The sequence below is a fragment of the Nerophis lumbriciformis genome, linkage group LG14 (genome assembly GCF_033978685.3).
Source record: "Nerophis lumbriciformis linkage group LG14, RoL_Nlum_v2.1, whole genome shotgun sequence".
NCBI lineage: Eukaryota > Metazoa > Chordata > Actinopteri > Syngnathiformes > Syngnathidae > Nerophis > Nerophis lumbriciformis.
Window position 1 is genome coordinate 18132214 of NC_084561.2, and position 23067 is coordinate 18155280.

At 38.9% G+C, this 23067-nt stretch overlaps 1 protein-coding gene across 1 annotated transcript; it reads left to right on the forward strand.

The window, feature by feature from the left end:
• Positions 1-14: 14 nt before the first annotated feature.
• il12rb1 (interleukin 12 receptor subunit beta 1) lies at positions 15-22403 on the forward strand. The gene is made up of 13 exons (XM_061976394.2): positions 15-219; positions 2592-2728; positions 2805-2868; positions 5191-5313; positions 5462-5538; positions 8639-8867; positions 10895-11032; positions 12660-12758; positions 13032-13187; positions 15817-15972; positions 16088-16163; positions 19796-19871; positions 21266-22403. The coding sequence occupies exons 1-13, from the start codon at positions 15-17 to the stop codon at positions 21545-21547; spliced, it is 1818 nt and encodes a 605-aa protein (XP_061832378.2). The 3' UTR covers positions 21548-22403.
• The last annotated feature ends 664 nt before the right edge of the window (positions 22404-23067 follow it).

The following is a 23067-nucleotide window of genomic DNA, read 5'->3' on the forward strand; positions in this document are numbered from 1 at the left end:
ATTAAATAATGTACATGTCCTCCCATGGTTGTTTGGTAATATCTACAGTATATCCTGAAATCTGCAGCGACAAAAAAAAAAGGGTCGAAACAGAGACCCACACTAAGTTCCCTGACGAGCAGCTCATCAAATATAGACCTGTTGACATTTGGGTGGACGCCCATGTAGAAGACTCCACGTGCTCGTCAATCAGGACATCTGTTGTACTCAACGAAACAGGTGAGGGGCAGACTCTACAGAAGTTACAAGATGTTATTAGATGTGATGTTGAGTAATGCCTGTAATGTTTTCTCAATTTGTAAAAAATAGCGTTAAATAACGGTGAAATATTAGAGGGGAGGGGTGTCAAACTTGTTTTTATTGAGGGCCACATCTATCACAGCTATGGCTGCCCTCACAGGTCCACTTGCAACAGTGAATGTTTATAAATACAAACGTATAATAGCCTCGTTACATTATTTGCATATGCTGCAATTACAGTATATGTCTTGCAGGTTAATAGATAACTTGCTCAAAAATTGTAGGCCAAGGTGACAAGCAGATAAAGGCCCACCACATTAAATGACGAGGCGGGCCACGTAAAATAACAAAGCAGAACACATAAAATGGCAAATGATGTGGCAGGCCACTTTAAATGACGTGGAGGCCCACATATAATAATGTGGCATATCACATTAAATGAATGACACGGCGGGCCATTTTAAATAATGTGGCGGACAATAATAAATTACATGGCGGACCATATTTTGGCGCTTGTGTTACTGGGTTTAATGCAGGGATATTGAATTAAATTGTTCCGAGAGCCACATTTCCATAAAGCTAAAAACCGAGGGGCCGGATTCACAACTATCCTTATTTTGAGAATATATTTATTTGGTCACAGTCACCTATTTCAGAAAAAATAACTCTGTTTGTCAGGTTCAAACACTGATGACATCTATTAAACAGACAAGAAGCAACGAATCATGCAGAGAGTTAAATTTTACTCATGAGGAGAGACGTATTGGGCTGTACACTTAGTTACAGTTCCAACCTACGCTCTTAGGCACAGCCCACGTGCTCCACTATTTATTTGGGAGGTCCCTGGTTACATCACTGAGGCTGCTTCTGAAGGCAGGTGGGTAATATCAGCAGCCCCAGTTAGACACAATATATGATTATTCAGAAATGGAAATGTGCTGACACTCGTGATATCGGCCTGTCTCTGCTTTGTCTGCGTCACGGTACTCGATGTTCGCCCTTTAGCAGGACACAAACACTGATACGAGACGACTCGCAATCCAAGATTGCAAGTTGTCCCTTTGCACAGATAGAAAAGTACAACTTCAGCACAATTGATAATAACTATAGCAACGGCCTTTAAGCATAAGAGTTGTGTGATAATGTGTACATCATTATTCTAACATGTTATACGCAACACAAGTGTCCACTGTAATGGACATTGGCCCTTTAAGAGGTTAAAAAGTCAATGCAAGATGTGTCTTACCTTAAAGGTTTGACTTCACCAAATGGTTAGTCATGACTCATCACTGAAACACAAGAAATGTGCTTAAACTGGTCCACATTCTTCTGAACAGGACCACCTGTTTTTACGGACAGAAAAGCTCATCCACAAAACAGCGCTCGAGTGTTTTTAGGGATTTTCAGCAAAAAGGTTAGTCGCTCCCAAGTTTGGAACTGAACTCGGAGGCCGGGTCTTCGGGCTAAATATGGCCTCGGGAAGCCATCAGTTGTATGGCTCTGGTTTAGACTATCAACATTTAAAAAAATAGGCATTTGGGGGGCTTTTTATGGGTGCTTCCGTTATTCACACTTTTTCGTCATTCGCTGTGGGTCTTGGTCAGATCATCCAGAAAGTATTGTTAAAAGTTAAAATAATGTTTATAAGACAAAATAGGAAGAAGAAAAAAAAAAAGAATAAATATATATGTACAGTATGTAGTTTTTTTTTTTTTTGCTACTTTCTACTCCTTTTCGAGGACAGTTATTATTTTTTCTTTATTACTATATTTTTTTATCTATATTTCTGAAGTGTGACATTATTGTAGTGTTCAGTTTGGACTTAATTTTAGTTTCCTTAGTTTCTCTATTATTGCCTGTCCAGCGCTCTTATTTTAGTTTGCACCCCCTGTTCCTGTGCCTCCAACACTACTACTCTATTCTCCCTGATTGGCAACAAGGGACAGATATGCTTCTTATGCCACATACCTGGGTCATTTTGATCACTTTATGTGCACTTTCCTGCTGCACTACTTTTTTTCGTTTTTCTGAGTTTCTGCATCTTGGAATCCAGACTAGCATCGCCAGCACAGATCGTAACAAACCTGAATGAAGAAAGTGTGTGAGGATGACATATCCTCCTGATAACCAGCGTCCTCCACAGTGTTGAGAGATTTATTTTGTAGGAGTTACGCTATAAATTGACGCATCTAGGAATATAACTCGATAACTCGGTGATTGACGTTTTGACCTCAGGTACCTCACCAGACCTCATTAATGGGACAATACTTGCTAAAAATGCATCAAACATCTTCTTAGAAGTGTTGTTGGTTCTTTGCAAACAGCAGTTTTTTAATCATTTATTTCAACAGTTAAATTCGAAGCACCACAAGACGTTTTAGTTTCCTGGATACAAAACCACCTGAAACTGACCTGGATGGCAGCAGAGAAACACCCTGCCTTGGTAGAGGTCTGGTTTCGAAAAGCTGACACTCTGTCATGGGAAAAGGTGAGTTATTTAAATCCAGCGTGGCTTATTGATGTATTTTCTATAACTTGAATTTTGATTATTTTCTACATTGCAGAGACAAGACCTGACAGAGCTCATGCCCAACCTGACAGAGCTCCTGCCCAGTCAGAATTTGACGTGTGAGTATTTCTATTTGTTGCATTGACTAAGCCAACAACGTTAGTTATTCTTCCACAGCCAAATGCAAATGAGATGCAATACAAGATCTGAAACAAAGACAACCGTTGCTGTGAGCAGTAGTGCATAAGTATTATCAATAACAATATCAATAACACCAAAAAGCAAATAATCACCATCGTCTCTTGCATTGGATCTTTTTAGATTGTGACATACTTGTAAACATTTGCATTTGAAAATAGAAGAAATGTCCCAGAAATTATGGGAAGATAAGAGGAACACACATCTCTCCACCTTGATGCAAGAAAACGTTTCATTATGTAGTTTTCTCAGCAAAGTCATTTCAAATTGTTTATTTTAACCCCTAAATAATGTTGCTTATATCCACTGTAACGCTGCACTACTTGTCAAACCTAATTCCGAAGATCCTAGCTCAGGATATTTAACTAAATTGTTTTAGGGATCCACATTTTGAGAAAGCTAAGGGCCGGTTCAAACCTCGCCCTTCTCTATTGGTCTAATTTTGTATATTTTGGAGAACCAGCATCCACTAAAGCAGTGGTTTCTAACCACCGGTCTGGGGAGCGGTACCTCTTTGTGACGCATTTGCTCCCGGACCACACAGAAACATTAAGTAATTTATGAATGACTGCAATTTCTCCGACACGCCAATAAGCTTGTTCATAGATGTTTAATAAAACTTCTAATAGGAAGTCACCGTTTGTTATTTGTGTTATATCTTTGTTACATGGGACAATGTATAATAATGAACATATAACATTTAAATATTCCAGATTTGCAGTGATGGGCAGTAATGAGCTACATGTAGTTACATAGCTTAACTACATTTCCCAGTAGCTTGGCGGTAGCTTCACTACTTTTTGAACGAGTAGCGATTCCTGTAGCTTTGCTATTTTTAGACCCATGTAGCTAGGTAGCTTACATCAAAGCTACAAGCTACAATAAGAGAAAATGGACTGCGAATCCAGGCCAAAAAAATTACAAAGATATTCCAATGACCTGGATGAATGAGAACATCCATACATACGGAGAAAATCCATGATGATTGGTTGGTGTTCTTATGATGACTTTCTAAGGTTAACATTACGGATTGGCCATTCAGAGGCAAGTAAAGGTGGGTCATCGAAACCAGGAAGCAAAATCATAACAGACACGCACTCATGTCACATGATGACGAGGGAGTCAGAGACGGAGGGACGCTTCAAGCTGACGACTCAAAAATAAAAGAAACATAGTTGAAAATGGTAGAGGGATTCTCTCCCGCAGATCAGATTTTTCCTTTAGTGATGAAGACGACGTGCAGGAAACCCACAATAATGCGTGTCCTTGGCCATATTTAGACAAATGTATGCGTTTAGAGAAAACAATGCCCAAAACCTTAGTTTTTAGTTTTTAGTCATAACTGCTCTCTTCATTTAAGATGTCCAACACAAATTTAGGAACACACATTAAGGTAAATTGAGTTCATGAAAAGTTTTACTGCACATAACTATTATCAACTGTTCCCAAACAACACACAAGTCACTGTTGTTGTTTTTTTTGTCAAGATATAGATAGATGCTGTTTTTGTTTTGTTTTTTTACTGTAGGCAAAGAAAATGAATAACATTATAAGGGTGGGCAAAAAAAAGGCAAACTAAAATATATGCATATACAGGATTGCAGGGACCCCTAGAGATAGTTGTAGGGTGTCCCCAGCTAAATGACAGATAGTTAATAGTAGTAGACCCTTATTGGGGCCATTTGTACACTCTCAGTTACATTAACATTGATATTATACATGTGGGCCCATAGATATAAATGCCGTTATATGGGGGTTTGTAACTTAATGCATGTCATACTAGGGGTCATATATATATATATATATATATATATATATATATATATATATATATATATATATATATATATATATATATATATATATATATATATATATATATATATATATATATATATATACCGTATCTTTCGGAGTATAAGTTGCACCTGCCGAAAATGCATAATAAAAAAGGTAAAAAACATATATAAGTCGCACTGGAGCCCGGCCAAACTATGAAAAAAACTGCGACTTATAGTCCGAAAAACACTATATATATATATATATATATATATATATATATATATATATATATATATATATATATATATATATATATATATATATACAATGTGTAGTGAAGCCTTTTTTCGTTTAGTTTGTGAACTGGTAGGTCTTAATATAGAAAGTAATTTTAAAAGATATAAAGATATTTGTTTCAGAAAAATGTTTTTTTTTGTATTTTCTGTGTCTTTCTTAAGCAGACATGTTAGTTATTAAGCATCTTCAAAAGCATACAGCTTACCAGGTTCGGCTCAGACAACAGACAAAAGCGGCTCTCAACCCACTGTGGAGCGACTGGTCTCCAACTGTGATTGCCCCTTCAGGTGACATCAACCTCATTTATACAAATTGATAACATCGATATATCGTAATCATCTGGGAGTAAAAATGAAATGAAGATGCTCTTAGATATTGAAGCATTTTAGTAGAATGTGAAAATGCTGCTTACCAATATTTAGCTTCTTAATGCAGAGCTTGAACATAAACTGGATGTCAACATGACGCTGGAAGCATTAGAAGGCGTTCGCAAGGTCACGCTAGTGTGGAAGGTAAGTTAATAATTGGACAATTCATTCAACATTTTCCACGCCAAGGACTCTAAACTGATGGAAAAGATGGAGTGAACTTATATATCTTGTATAAAATTGTGTTTTAAACTAAACTGGTCCTAACAGGTACCTTGTAGGGATGTGAATGTTATAACATACGATTCAATTCGATCCCGATTCTTGAGGTGACGATTCGATTCAAAATCGATTGTCGATTCAACATGGTTCTTGATTCTAACCAAGCCTTGCAATATATTGTTTAGTATAGGAATTAAAATAAAACATTTCCAAAGTAGGTTGCATAAGCTTTTCTTGACTGCTCACATATGACGTAAGCATGACTCAAAGTAAGCATAGAAATGGCCTGAAAAAAAAACGTTTTAAAACTAGATTCTTGGAAATTATGAATTGATTCAAAATAGTAACACATAAGAATCCTGATCCAGATGTGAATCGATTTTTTTCAGCACCTGTAGTACCTTGTTATACTAAGACACTGAAATACTAACCGCAAACTGGCAACTAGCGCTCTAATTGCCTGCTGGCAGCTAATGCTGCTGACACGCTAATCACAAGCTATCTTAAATGGTAACATATCTATTAATGTATTTATTTTAAACCTGCAAGATACAGTGAGTGAATAGGGTGGTCACGCCGCTGCCGTTATTAATCTACACTACAGTGCCCATCCATCTTCTTCCGCTTATCCGAGGTCGGGTCGCGGGGGAAGCAGCCTAAGCAGGGAAGCCCAGACTTCCCTCTCCCCAGCCACTTTGTCCAGCTCTTCCCGGGGGATCCCGAGGCGTTCCCAGGCCAGCCGGGAGACATAGTCTTCCCAATGTGTCCTGGGTCTTCCCCGTGGCCTCCTACCGGTCGGACGTGCCCTAAACACCTCCCTAGGGAGGCGTTCGGGTGGCATCCTGACCAGATGCCCGAACCACCTCATCTGGCTCCTCTCGATGTGGAGGAGCACCGGCTTTACTTTGAGCTCCTCCCGGATGGCAGAGCTTCTCACCCTATCTCTAAGGGAGAGCCCCGCCACCCGGCGGAGGAAACTCATTTCGGCCGCTTGTACCCGTGATCTTGTCCTTTTGGTCATAACCCAAAGCTCATGACCATAGGTGAGGATGGGAACGTAGATCAACCGGTAAATTGAGAGCTTTGCCTCCCGGCTCAGCTCCTTATTCACCACAACGGATCGATACAGCTTCTGCATTACTGAAGACGCCGCACCGATCCGCCTGTCGATCTCACGATCCACTTTTCCCTCACTTGTGAACAAGACTCCGAGGTACTTGAACAGCTCCACTTGGGGCGGGGTCTCCTCCGCAACCCGGAGATGGCACTCCAGCCTTTTCCGGGCGAGAACCATGGACTCGGACTTGGAGGTGCTGATTCTCATCCCAGTCGCTTCACACTCAGCTGCGAACCGATCCAGTGAGAGCTGAAGATCCTGGCCAGATGAAGCCGGCAGGACCACATCATCTGCAAAAAGCAGAGACCTAATCCTGCAGCCACCAAACCGGATCCCCTCAACGCCCTGACTGCGCCTAGAAATTATGTCCATAAAAGTTATGAACAGAATCGGTGACAAAGGGCAGGCTTGGCGGAGCCAACCCTCACTGGAAACGTGTCCGACTTACTGCCGGCAAGCTCTGACACTGATCGTACAGGGAGCAGACCGCCACAATCAGACAGTCCAATACTCCATACTCTCTGAGCACTCCCCACAGGACTTCCCAAGGGACACGGTCGAATGCCTTCTCCAAGTCCACAAAGCACATGTAGACTGGTTGGGCAAACTCCCATGCACCCTCAAGGACCCTGCCGAGAGTATAGAGCTGGTCCACAGTTCCACGACCAGGACGAAAACCACACTGTTCCTCCTGAATCCAAGGTTAGACTATCCGGCGTAGCCTCCTCTCCAGTACACCTGAATAGACCTTACTGGGAAGGCTGAGGAGTGTGATCCCACGATAGTTAGAACACACCCTCCGGTTCCCCTTTTTAAAGAGAGGAACCACCACCCCGGTCTGCCAATCCAGAGGTACCGCCCCCGATGTCCACGCGATGTTGCAGAGTCTTGTCAACCAAGACAGCCCCACAGCATCCAAAGCCTTAAGGAACTCCGGGCGGATCTCATCTACCCCCGGTGCCTTGCCACCGAGGAGCTTTTTAACTACCTCAGCAACCTCAGCCCCAGAAATAGAAGACATTTTGACCCAACACACTACAGTATGTTGGGTCAAAATTTTAAGACATTTAAATGTGTAGAAAAATTACGGACCGAATAAAAAAAACAATGCATGAGAAAAAAAAAGTCCAAATCAACCAAAAGTTTTAAGACCCCCTGCAGTACCTCTGTGGACCCTTTAGTGGTTACAGACCTCTTGTTTGTTGAAGACCTATGGTACAGTGTACAAATAGATGAGGGCTATTTTTACCCCTAAAATGTGTAACTGTCAGGCTCAGGTGAGCGTTGCTTGCGACGTTACCCCAAGACGTAGAACGTATTTTAAAAGCATATTTAATGACAAAACTAAAGTTATAGTGCAGCTGGGAAGTGCACCGCAAGCTAAGGGAAAGCTGTGCAGGAACCAAGTTCCACAGGACACAAGCACACTAAGCAGACTACAAAGTACAATGATCCAGTCCTGAAGGACGGAACCAGGTGGAACTAAATAGAACTAATAAACAATGACAAGGCAGGACAAGGAACAGAAAGTAAAGGTGCTTTGAAACGTAGAGACCAAAGAGGAAATTCTGTCAAAACAAGAGCAGCAGGACAGGAAGTGATTCTAAACACAAAAAAATAACAAACGTAATCCAAACTGTCATGTGAGATCAATTTGACTGAAAACAAAAGTGCTCAGGAGGCTATGAAACAAACCCTAGGGGTGGACTGGGACAAACAATTAGCCCTGATTCGGACTGGCCCACTACAATCCTTGTACAGATGCTTTGCCAACTCAATATATAATTAAAAAAATGTTACTCTCGATTGCCAGTCCACCCTGAATATAAAACCGTCTTATTTCCGGGTCAGTACAGTAATAATGCCTTTCTGGCAGTTTGACTAAACTGCACTCTGTCTCTTTAGCCAGTGCAACCTTCAGCAGCAGTCTCAGGAGTCGCCTACATCCTGAACGACACTCGGTCTTCCAGAAGATGTCCTTGTAATAAGAAACTACATCGCATGGAGGAGACGGAATACACATACTACGTGTCCTACTCTCCTGTCAACTTCTCTGTTGTTGCCAGGAATGCAGCAGGCTATTCTCCCCAAGCCGTCATACAAGTACCGGCCGAAGTGGCTCACGATTTAAAACGTAAGATTTCGAAACTCAGGACTCACCATCTCTGTTATGGGTTGAGGTCGGGGCTCTCTTGTTCTCATTCAGGCCTTTCTAGAGCTTGATGGTTGAGGAGAGATGTGCCCCAATGATTTAGTCCAGTGGTGTTCAAAGTGTGGCCTGGAGGCCATTTGCAGTCCGCATCTAGCATTTTATTGGTCCTCGACATGCTCTGAAATGAAATGTGTTCATTATTAATGAGGTATAAATAGTAGTACCTTATCATATGAGCTTAATTGGTTCTGTGACAGAGCTCTTTTTTCAAATCTCTCGTTGCAGTGAATTTAAATCAGTTTTATCGATGCCTGACCCACCAAAACATCACAATTTTAATGCAACATGTATTTTAACAAGAAAAATTAACTCTTGCTGTATATGATACACATTTAATATTAAAAAAAACAATACAATAGTAAGTGTTGAAACAACTACAGCAATTTTATGAAGAAATGTAATCATGACGTACTGAAAATCACCCTGTTATATGTCCTTCCAGCTGCTTCTACATCAAACATACCATCAACAGCTTTTCCATATGTGTATGCATAAATGTCAACCGTGTAGATTAGGGGTTTACAAATGGGCCCATATTAAATTTGCAATGAGTCCATCAATGCGTAACGTCATGAATTTAATGAAGTATCTTACAAATTAATCTAATGTGGCCTCCAATTACTACATCTTGATGGCAATGAGAGTATATCAGATTAATGACCCTTACATGTACTTTGCATCATGTAGCACTACATTTACTTATATGTCACAATCCAAACAACCTTCCTTAGTCATGGTGCATAAAAAAATCAAATGCAACTCACATAAAGGTCACACATAAAACAACCTGCTCACTGGTCTTTGTGGATATTATGAAAAACATCCAAACACAATTAAAAAAAAATCCAAATGACACCCATTTAAATCTATTAGAAAATGCATGAAGGGAAAAATGTAAAACACTCTCCACACTTATCCATGCTTGCCGCATTTTAGCTGCTTAATATTTTCTGATTGATTACAAAGCTTTAAGAAGGTTGTCACGAAAGTAAACTAGGTAAGGGTGGAACTTTCACATACTCTTAATAGCCAGTTATATTATTTATATATCCATTATGTTAATATAATATGTTCACACACACACACACACACACATATATATACATACACTGTATATATACATACATATATACACACACATATACTGTATACAAACACACACACACACACACACATATATTTATGTATATCCTGTTACTTTACATGCAGTCGGCTTTCGGCTCCCGGACAAATTTTTTTAGCCTAATGCGGCCCCCAAGTCAAAAAGTTTGGACACCCCTGGTTTAGATATTATTTCAACATTCTTGGCTGACATTATCGACTCATTCGTCTTCAATATGGTGCAGACCAGCAGTGATACACTCAAACTGCGACAGGCTTGGTCATGTTTTATTTCTTTAATTCAATGAATATCATCCGCTTCTTCTTCCCAGCACTGTCCTTCACACTCCCTTTCTTCGCTCTCATGCGTGGATAAACAAAGCTATGTCGACCTCTTGCTGTAAGGTAATGCTCGCGAGTAAGACCAGATGTTTTGGGCAGTTCTTATGGGGTTCACTGTGACATTCGCTACGCCAACTAAAGGCAGGAATGCCTGTACCTCAAATGTTTTCTTGTAACTCATAGCATAAAAATTTGCCAAAAGACAGCTCTTATCTCAAAACATTCTTAAGTTGAGGTACCACGATACTGTATTAGATAAAACAGTATTTGCTTGTCACCTATACCACAAAAACTAAGAAATCCCAGGTTTTTAAACTAGTTTATCATATACTGATGTACATTGAATTGATTTTAGCATCTTTAAAATGTATCAAAGGGACCCCTTGCATTCTTTCATTGTGGAAAAACATTAAACACCCCAGCTTTAGTCCCTGTCATTTATGCAGAGAAAATTCTTATTTCTTTGTTGTAATTATGGTTATTCATATCTTGTTTTGTTTTTACAGCTTGTAATAAAACATTAATGGACAAGAAAGTCAAAAATTCCAGCTGCCGTGAGTGGTACGAGCTTCAAGGCGAAGACTTGAGGCCGGAAAGTGTCCCAAGTTTCACAGAGACCACTACAAGGAAGGTCAATAGAAACAGTAAGTTGTTGTTGAAGAACCAACGCCATCAACTCTGATTAAGGGGAACTGTAACTTTTACGTAACTATACAAGGTGTGTCAGAAAAGTTCCAGGTCAAATCCTTACTTTTTTGCCCTCAAAATCCTCCTGTGTCCAGGGACTTATTTCCTGTAAACAAAAACAAAAATGACAAAAAATAATAAATAATGAAACATATCAAAACCAACACTGTAGCATGGACCATATATTGATACTACACTTGCTATCATTACTGTCAAACTTGGCATCCATTAGAGATGTCCGATAATATCAGACTGCCGATATTATCGGCCGATAAATGCTTTAAAAAGTAATATCGTAAATTATCGGTATCGGTGTCAAAAAGTAAAATTTATTACTTTTTAAAACACCCCTGTACGGAGTGGTACACGGACGTAGCGCCAATAAACCTTAAAGACACTGCCTTTGCGTGCCGGCCCAGTCACATAATACCGACGGCTTTTCACACACACAAGTGAATGCAAAACATACTTGGTCAACAGCCATACAGGTCACACTGAGGGGGGCCGTATAAACAACTTTAACACTGTTACAAATATGCGCCACACTGTGAACCCACACCAAACAAGAATGACAAACACATTTCGGGAGAACATCCACACCGTAACACAACATAAACACAACAGAACAAATACCCAGAACCCCTTGCAGCACTAACTCTTCCGGGACGCTACAATATACACCCCCCGCTAAATCTCCAGCCCTGACCGCCAGACAGGAAGTGGAACTAAAATAAGAGCGCTTGACAGGAAATAGCCGTAAACCAAGGAAGGCAATACAAAGCTAAGGAAACACAAAATATTGTTAGACCGGATGTGGCAGGTCAAGACAGTTTTGCATGATAAGATGTTGTTTTGTTTGTTTTTATTGCTGCTATTTTAACCGTCCTTTGTTTACACACAAATGTAATAGTTAGTTTTTTGTTCCCTGCTTTAAAATGGACAAAAGTTTAAAAAACAAAATTGTTACAGCCTAATGAGCAGAAAATACATATTTACATATTTACAAATGTATTAGTCATCATTATTTTTAGTTAGCACTTGTCTAAAATATCCTGTACTTTTCTAACACACCCAAAAAAATGAAATAAACCCCTAATAATTATGTGCGATGCACATACAACAGGTGCATCTCAGTAAATTTAAATGTATTTTAATTTATTTCAGTAGTTTAATTTAAAAAAGTAAACCTCTTACAGTACCTCACAAAAGTGAGTACACTTCTCACATTACTACAAATATTTAATGCTATCCTTACATTTGACAACGTTAAAGAAATGAAGTTTTGATAGGAGTCAGTGTACAGCTTGTACAACAGTGTAAATTTACTGTCCCCCTCAAAATAACTCAACCACTGGCCCAAAACAATTTGAGTACATGCATAAATTGTGCCCAAAGTGAAACTATTTGTTGTGTCTGTAATTTTCCCCCACCATTGCCTTAGTCTTAACTATATATTTCCTAATTTTGCTATATTTTTGATTATTATAGCTATTATTGGTGTCTTAGTCAGAATTGAAAGCTTGAAATTATTTATTGAGATGGACCTGCAGTTCTGATGCTTGACTGTTTCTCTTTCTGTTGTAGGGATTAAGGACTATGTGGGTTACCTTTACTTTGAACACCAGTGTGTCAAAAACAGACTAAAAACAGTCAACATGTGTCTCTTTTATCGAAAGGAAAACGGTAAGTCAATTTGAGCTCAACATTGTTTTTGCCAATAAAAATTTATTTTTAATTTTTTTTTTATTAGAAACTGTTAGAAAGACTGATAATAATCCATCCAGTCAAGAAACATGGCACTCCCGCTCACTTCACTGTACAGTCAAGCACGTAATAAAGACAAGTCAAAAGAAAGTCAATTAATTAATGTGATAGCTCCTCGGGAAAGTTAATTAATGAAGCTTGGCTCGATTTTCCCTGCAGCCCTAACGCAATCTCTCCTCCTTGGCCTTTTAGTTACAAAAAAAGCTCCCCAGGAGTTGTTTGCTTTTAATCAAACACGCAATTCTGTGACGGTGTCTTGGAAAGCCATTCCTGTGGTGGAGCGGAGAGGTTTCCTCATTCACTACAACTTGTGCAGTGTAATCATCCATTCTCAGGACGAGCAGAAACGTGAGTACTTCAGTACAAACGCTCGAACGTTCAGTAGTTGTACAGTGATATCTCGGGTGTTGTTTCAAAAGGTTAGGCGAAGTTCGATTCGTATGAAAAGGCGATTTTTCCATTGAAAAATCCAAAAAAATCATTTTTAGACACCCACAAATATTAACATAAACCCCTATTATAGTTATGATAGTTTCACATGCAGAAAACAATGCAAATATGTATAAATGACAAAAATTAAATTCTCAAAGGTTTCTCGCTTGTACTTCCAACTTTCTTTGGCCCAATGGTGGGTTATTTTGCAGTCATACTGTCATGTTCCCACATGACAGTTTTGACCTTGTTGCTTTGTTTTGTATCATTTCCTGCCTGGTGCTCTTATTTTGGTTATACTTCCTGTTGGATTCTTTGTTTTGTTACAATTTCACTTTATGCTCTGATTTCCATTAGTTAATGGAAATCAGAGCATAAAGTGAAATCAGAGCACAAAAAAACATCCAAAATCCGGCCCGCGGGAAGTCCCAAGTTAAAAAAAAAATATATATGTATATATATATATATATATATATATATTTATTTTTTTTATTATTTTTTTTAATATGTCCTTTCTAGGGCTTCACGGTGGCAGAGGGGTTAGTGCATCTGCCTCACAATACGAAGGTCCTGAGTAGTCTTGGGTTCAATCCTGGGCTCGGGATCTTTCTGTGTGGAGTTTGCATGTCCTCCCCGTGACTGCGTGGGTTCCCTCCGGGTACTCCGGCTTCCTCCCACTTCCAAAGACATGCACCTGGGGATAAGTTGATTGGCAACACTAAATTGGCCCTAGTGTGTGGATGTGAGTGTGAATGTTGTCTGTCTATCTGTGTTGGCCCTGCGATGAGGTGGAGACTTGTCCAGGGTGTACCCCGCCTTCCGCCCGATTGTAGCTGAGATAGGCTCCAGCGCCCCCCGCGGCCCCAAAGGAAATAAGCGGTAGAAAATGGATGGATGGATGTCCTTTCTAATCCATTTTCTACCGCTTGTTACTCTCTGTGTCTCCTAGCCGCTCAGGTAACTCATATTGTCTAAAAATGCATTTTCCCGACCATAACGTAACATCATCGCGCTCGGAATATATATATATATGTGTATGTATATGTATATAGATATATACAGCCCGGCCCCCGGACAATTTTTTTTAACCCAATGCGGCCCCCGAGTCAAAAAGTTTGGGGACCCCTGATCTAGCCTATTTAGTTTCACCTGTTGGGTCATTATGCTTTGTACCTTTACAGGTGTTTGTCTTCTGTGCACTTCTACGCTACACTGGATTTGTTGTGCATTGCCTGTTTTTTCCAATTAAATGGACTTCTTGTCTGTACTTTGCTTTTCTTGCTCTGCATCCTGGGGTCCAAACCAACGACGGCAACATAAAAACAATCAATCAATCAATCAATGTTTATTTATATAGCCCTAAATCACAAATGTCTCAAAGGGCTGCAAATAAATGGAATGAATGACAGATGGGCAAATGACTAGTTCAGGGTTGGGCAAACTTTTTGACTCAAGGGGCCACTTGGTGCAAAACATTTTTTATTATTATATATTATATATTTATTATTTTAGGGTTTAAGTAATCCCTAATTCAGCACAGCTAATCGACTCCGAACATTAACTTGTTATTCATCAATGAATTTCCGCAAAGTAGGATTTAATAATCATAAATCCAATACTTTCACAGCTAGAGCATACAAACATGTTCACAACTTTCTAAATAAGTTTTTCAACATTTTGAGAGCTCTCTGGACATGAAGTAACACCCTTTAGTCAGATTTATCCTCTTTTAATCCAATATAGTTCTGCTTCCTGAGGCTGAGCCAATCAGTGGCCTCAATACTGTGGACCGTGCTGATGGGTTTGGTCTCTCTAGTGACCAATACTACTGTAGTATTGATAGTTTTATTTTATCCAGCCATTTTTATGTTTGTAAATGCTTTAAAAGGGCAAAATCGTTGTAAAATTGTGCTTTAAAAATACAACAACAACTAAAAGAATACTAATCTTTGATATGGAAGTGTATTACGAATGTATGTGATGTGTACTGTAATATAATTAGATAAAGCATCTAAATAAATGTAATACCTGTATTACTACAGATTATTATTTGGCACTCAACCTGAACAACAACACATAACTTTATTTTTATTTACATCTTCCCCTCCCTCTCATCACACTGTGACGACTAGGTTTGGGTAAAAATAATCGATTTGATCTATAATGGATATATTTTATACTTTGCAATATGAATTCATAAGGCATATTATCGATTCAGTGTTTGGTCGTATAATAAACTAAGACAATGTACAAAAAAAACGGGTAAGTAAAACAAAATCAAAGGAAAGGTGGGCCGTATAAAAACCGAGGTACCACTGTCAATTAATTAACTTCAGGACAGTGGAATTGAGTCCAGCTTCACATTTACGAATTTGCATATCTGTGTTTGCATGTTTTCTTGTGAGATGTTGCTTTCTCCCACATCCCGCACCCCCCAAAAAAACATACAAAATGAAGTTAATTGGAGACTCCAAATGACCTGCTGTGCCAATGTCTGTGCATTGTTGTTCTGCTGTGACGTTTCCTACTCCCCGTTTGATTTCAGAATGTCACCTCATACCGGCTTCTTTGCTAAAATTCCAACTGGAAAACCTGAGGCCAAATGCCACATACAACATCAGTGTAGCTGGGGTGACAGCAGCAGGAGAAGGTCCAAAGGCCACGATAACTATCAACACACTGCCGTTGAATATTATGAATGGTATTTTTTTAGCCCAAACTCACACTATCAAGCAATTTTATATGAATTCACACAGTATGAGCCACAAGAGATTAAATTAGGACTTAATTTTGAATATATTTTCTCTCCCTAATAGGCGTGTTGAAACTTGGCTTGGTGTTGGCGACCATATTCATCCTGCTACTAATAGTGTGCACGTGTATCTGCAAAAGGTAATGAACCCTGCTTTAAAAAGTGAATTTTTAAATGCTGTATTTTCCGGACCATAGGGCGCACCGGATTATAAAGCGCACTGCCGATGAATGGTCTATTTTTGATCTTTGTCATATATTAGGTGCACCGGATTATAGGGCGCATTAAAGGAGTCATATTATTATTATTATTTTTCTTTCTAAATTGAAAACACTTCCTTGTGGTCTACATAACATGTAATGGTGGTTCTTTGGTCAAAATGTTGTATGGATTATGTTTTACAGATCATCTTGTAAACAATATACTGTAACAATACAAACAACATGGAGGGGTGGGGGGATTGGTGGTAGCGGGGGTGTATATTGTAGCGTCCCGGAAGAGTTAGTGTTGGAAGGGATTCTGGGTATTTGTTCTGTTGTGTTTATGTTGTGTTACGGTGCAGATGTTCTCCCGAAAAGTGTTTGTCATTCTTGTTTGGTGTCGGTTCACAGTGTGGCGCATATTTGTAACAGTGTTAAAGTTGTTTATACGGCCACTCTCAGTATGACCTGTATGGCTGTTGCTCAAGTATGTCTTGCAGTCACTCGTGTGTGTAAAAACTGCATATATTAAGTGACTGGGTCTGCACGCTGTTTGAATGGAGGAAAAGCGAACGTGACGACAGGTTGTAGAGGATGCTAAAGACAGTGTCTTTACGGCACGCCCCCAATATTGTTGTCCGGGTTGAAATCGAGAGAAATTCGGGAGAATAGTTGCCCCGGGAGATTTTCGGGAGGGGCACTGAAATTCGTGAGTCTACCGGGAAAATCGGGAGGGTTGGCAAGTATGAACGCTGTAGCGTGCAAGGACGGGGGTGGAAGAAGTGTCAAAAGATGGTGCTAACTGTTTTAATGACATTCAGACTATACTTAAATCAATAACGGAGCAGCATCTCCTCATACGGAAACAACCACAACGCAAATGTGTCCCGTGAAAAACCGTCCGACTGGAACTCTAATAATAAACGTTCCTTGGGTGAATAATGTAAACTCACTACACCGGTATGTTTTAGCGCTTTCATGGCGAGTTTACTGACAGATATAAGTAAGAACTTTACACTACTTTATATTAGAAATGGCAACAGAGGAGGATGAATGTCACATGACAAGAAGATAGAGAAAAAGAAGAAGATTATCGATTTTTCAGGATTTATGCAGATCCCAAATACAGATCAGCAGCTACTAGAAGGTAAGAAAAGTTGCTTTTGCATAATATTGCAAAACAAAATGCCAGATAATATGTCTTACCTTATACACTCAGCATAATAATACTTGTATGTTTAATGCGCCGACAATCCTTCAGGCGGTGCGGCTTCATATCTTACCGAAGTCGTACTAAAACATTTTGATAGATTTTTGAGCGCCGTGTGTAATGTTCTATATTTTCAATGGAACATTTAAAATGTTGGTGTTGTTGCCATCATAGTGCAGCCTACACTTATCTCTTATGTTATCTCTTATTTTTGACTGCCATCTACTGGTCACACTTCTCATTACACCATGTACCAAATAAAATAGCTTTGAGGTGGTAAGCTTAACCAAACTTATTCCTTGCATTAGGTTCACCAGGTTATACGGTGCACTGTCAAGTTTTGAGAAAAAATTACGATTTTAAGTGCGCATTATAGTCCGGGAAATACGGTAAATTGACCAAAAGTGGAACTGAACTTATGTTCATGTTGCCTTTCTTTCAGACAGGAACACATGTTTTTCTTTTTCTTTTATGCATTCTAACTCGTAAATAAACGCTAGCAAAAGTCAGCTAACAACGGAGCTAATGGGGTTCATGGCGTCATTGCGTCTATTGCGCCCATAAAGCCCTCTAAGAAACATCCAAAAAGTGCCAAAAATACTCCATTTGCATCTCGTGAGTCGTGACCTGAATATTAACCAAGTGTTTGCGAAATTTTTATTTTAAGCGCTAACATTAAGGGACTGCTTTTATTGGCGCAGTGATCATGTGGAGAGCTAACGCGCTTATGCAGCTGTATGGACAGACTGAGCTGGTGAGCTACTGCATCATCTCTGAGTTGGTGAAAGTTAATTCTAGATTATAAATCATGATTCTCACTTTTATAGTAGAAAGTTGTGGCCATAAACCAAAAAGTTGGTCAACTTTGATGTCTAACTTATACCCGGAGGAGGTGAAAAAACACCAAAAGACGCTTGTTTGCGGCAGCTTTTTTTAAACCTTCATCTAACGGGAACATCCCATCAGTCGGTATCCCAGTGACAGCCGACAATGTACAGTAAGTAATTGTGTTATTATGTTCACTGCTGCATTATGCCTAGTATTTTGCTAAAGCTGGATCTGTTGAGAACTCAGCTTCTAAAACTTGTAGCTCACCCTCCTTATATTCAGGCTCAAAAATATAAGGATCTGGATCATCATTTGTCCCAAAGTAGTCTTTGTTGTCTCTCATGAAGTGTGCCATGGGTAGTAGTGTTGTTGTTGAAGAAAATAGTGAACGTTGTGATGCGTCTGTGAAATCAATGCACTGCTGTAAGCTCAAAATGAGCAAAATACGCAAATATTACATGTTATTATGAATGTGCCTGTTACTACATTACAAATATACTTACAGCTTGTGTATAGTACGTTGATGGAGGTTTTGGATGTTTTCTAGAACACCTTTTTGACAGACTAGAGAAAATCCAATTACCGGTAGTTACGATTTAGAACGCATTGAAAAAATTAAAAATAAACATTAAAAAAAAAATATATATATATATATATATATATATATATATATATATATATATATATATATATATATATATATATATATATATATATATATATATATGTGTCTCACATAAGGATTGTGAATGATATGCAAATTTTGGAAAAAAGTGCAGTTCCCCTTTAAACGCACCCCTTTCAGTCAGTCTAAACTTGTGTCCCGAAACAAGATTTTTTTGTGGTCCCATTTCGGTCTTTAATATTATTAGGATTTGATTGTATCTGTTACAAATCCAATTGAACCCTCGAAGGCTGCACACATCACTAGAGGTACATACTATCGTTATATCATGATAGAGCATGTTGATGACACAGGCTAGCCGTGTTGTGCAAATTTGACAGCAACAAGTGAACGATCGTGTCCTCAACGTACTGTAGAATTCTCGCTAACGTCCCTCCACAGTGCAAAGCCACTCCAAAGTCACAAATTGTTGCTTCCGTGGCGACATATAAAACAATGTTTCTTTGTATCGTCATCACAGCAGGACGAGGAATATAGCTAAACAGACTGTAGAGCGGTTTGGCTGACTGCAAGCTAGAGATAAAGGTGATCGATAAAAATACATTAAACAATACAAATACAAATTTGACAAAGGCGTCCTCATTACACAGTATCTTCCTCGCTAGCGAGATAGCGGCTAATGTCCCTCCACAGTGTGGAGCTTTATATCTTTTTACCCATATTTTTTGTTTAAACACTAAATGTTGTTTAGGGATAAAATATATAGTATATGTTATATACATATGTGTGTATATATATATATATATATATATATATATATATATATATATATATATATATATATATATATATATATATATAGTATATGATTTTTGTCTTTAACCTTTTGTCATTTTTTTTTAAATTCAGAATGAAAAAGAAGATATGTCCTCCAGTGCCAAAGCCCTCTTTTTTACAGTTGGCCTTTCATCAACCAGTGAATCAGGTAAATGTTTTCATTAATAACTGTAGTAAGTAGTATATGTCAGTTTTCAAGAAGACTCGTTCCAAAAGTGAGAAAGGGGAAAAGTGTGAGAGTTTGACATTTTCCCTGCTGTTGCTGAAAGATGATGTGAGACAATCACGTCCTTTATTCTCAGCAGGCACAAGACATTGATACAACGTTGATTATACATACTAGTCCTTTAAAACTGACTTTGAAACAATGTTGCAAAATAGTTGTCTGTGTCAATTGAGGCAACGTTGATGTAAAACGTTGGTTTGGGAAAATGACCACATTTCAAGGGTCAAATCAACGTCACAGCCTGGCATTGAATAAACGTTTTCAAAAAGCATGTTATTTCAACGTTGTATTTGTGTTGTTAAATATTGGTTGGAAAATGACCAAAATTCAATGGTCAAATCAACTTCAGAAAGAAAAAGCATGTTGTTCCAATTAGAGATGTCTGATAATATCGGGCTGCTGATATCATCGTCCGATAAATGCTTTAAAATGTAATATCGGAAATTATCGGTATCGGTTTCAAAAAGTAAAATTATGACTTTTTAAAATCCCGCTGTGTACACGGACGTAGGGAGAAGTACAGAGCACCAATAAACCTTAAAGGCACTGCCTTTGCGTGCCGGCCCAATCACATAATATCTACGGTTTTTCACACACACAAGTGAATGCCATGCATACTTGGTCATCAGCCATACAGGTCACACTGAGGGTGGCCGTATAAACAACTTTAACACTGTTACAAATGTGCGCCACACTGTGAACCCACACCAAACAAGAATGACAAACACATTTCGGGAGAACATCCGCACCGTAACACAACAAAACAAATACCCAGAACCCCTTGCAGCACTAACTCTTCCGGGACGCTACAATATACACCTACCGCTACCGCCTCCCCACACCTCAACCCCGCTCCCCTGCCCCCAAACCCCGCCTACCTCAACCTCCTCATGCTCTCTCAGGGAGAGCATGTCCCATGTTAAAAAAAATAATGCACTTTGTGACTTCAATAATTAATATGGCAGTGCCATGTTGGCATTTTTTTCCATAACTCAAGTTGATTTATTTTGGAAAACCTTGTTACATTGTTTAATGCATCCAGCGGGGCATCACAACAAAATTAGGCATAATAATGTGTTAATTCCACGACTGTTTTTATCAGTATCGGTTGATATCGGAATCGGTAATTAAGAGTTGGACAATATCGGAATATTGACAAAAAAGCCATTATCGGACATCTCTAGTTCCAATATTAGGTTTGAGTTGCTCAACGTCAGGACCTAATTCAACAAGTTCTCAGTTAATGTCTTGTGCCTGCTGGGTTTGGACTAGCTCAGCTGCGCTCATAAAGAAAAACATGTTGTTGTGAAAACCAGAACTGGACGCAGGAGGAGCATGAGGAGGTGGAACATGACGTGACACTGCAGCCGCTGAGTGAGACCCTCGCCAAGAATGCAAATGAGACGGTGATGTCATTGCACATTGATATAAGGAGGACAGATTCAATGGTGTCTGAGGAGACCAATGGCGATAACCTCATCTCGAAGGCCCTGACGGATTCCAAAGAGGAAATGCCAAATACGGAAGAAGAGGATTTGCTTGCGTTGCTGCTATACAAAAAAGGATTGGTCTTTGATATGAAGACAGACTCGTGTTAAATGGATTCAAAGTAATTTACTGTCAGATAGCGTGGATTTTTTCAACAATCCAATTGACTCAAATTCTTACGATGGAAAAGTCTTTCACAAAAACACATTCTTTCTAAAAAGTGAGGTCAGAATGAAGACCCAAATATTACACAAATATGTCATCTTAATATTACTATGTGTGGTTGTAGAATGGATCTATTGTCAGAGTGGGCGAATTAAGCCAAATATTGAAGGCAGTGCATCAATACCAACATTGGATTAATACTATGGTGATGGATTCAATATCTTTAGTCCTTTGTATGTTCTATGTCCCTTTTTGTGTTTTTTGTTGTGTTGTTTGTATTGTTACAGTATATTGTTTACAAACTGATTATCTACTATTGGGGGGGTGGGGGGGTTTACCCACATATGCAGTCCTCTCCAAGGTTTCTCATAGTCATTCACATCGACGTCCCACTGGGGTGAGTTTTTCCTTGCCCTTATGTGGGCTCTGTACCGAGGATGTCGTTGTGGCTTGTGCAGCCCTTTGAGACACTTGTGATTTAGGGCTATATAAATCAACATTGATTGATTGATTAATTGATTGATTGTTTTTTTAAATGAGAAAATAGTAATTTTTCCTTTGGTTTATTTGTTTTGCACAAATGATTTGTTTTTCATTGTGTTGTTCGTATTGTTACATTGTTGTATTTATATAGTGTTGCTGTATATTGTTTACAAACTCATTAAATAAGTTATTATATATATGAGGCATTTAGGGGAAAAAAAGCCAAAAAATGTAATTAAATGAAAGCCAAAAGCAATTTTTGCTTTTGTTTACTTATCTTGAATGATGGATTTTTTTTCCCTCAAACGATTGCTTATAATAAAAGGGAATAGCTGAGTCATTTTGCTGTTATTGTCATGTTAATTTATATAGTTTTATTTATGTACATCATTGTTACATTTTTCACAAATAGGTTTGTTGTAAAAAAATATGTTTTCTGTTTGTATGAAATATATTATATGTATATTATTTCGATTATGACCAAAACCAACATGTTAAAGGAAAACTCACAAATAATTTAAGAAACCTTAAAAAAGGAATTGTAAAAATAATCAGCAACACTACTTACATAAATATTGATAACGTGTGTATTAAATAATAATAAAAATTATGGTAATACAAAATCCATCCATCCATTTTCTACCGCTTGTCCCTTTCGGGGTCGCGGGGGGGGGGGGGGGGGGGGAATTGCTGGACACCTATCACAGCTGCATTTGGGCGGAAGGCGGTGTACACCCTGGACAAGTCGCTACCTCATCACAGGGCCAACACAGATAGACAGAACAGTCACACTCACACACTAGGGAAAATTTAGTGTTTTTATTTAAAAAAATAAGACATGCACCTGGGGATAGGTTGATTGGCAACACTAAATTGGCCCTAGTGTGTGAATGTGAGTGTGAATGTTGTCTGTCTATCTGTGTTGGCCCTGTGATGAGGTGGCGACTTGTCCAGGGTGTACCCCGCCTTGATTGATTGATTG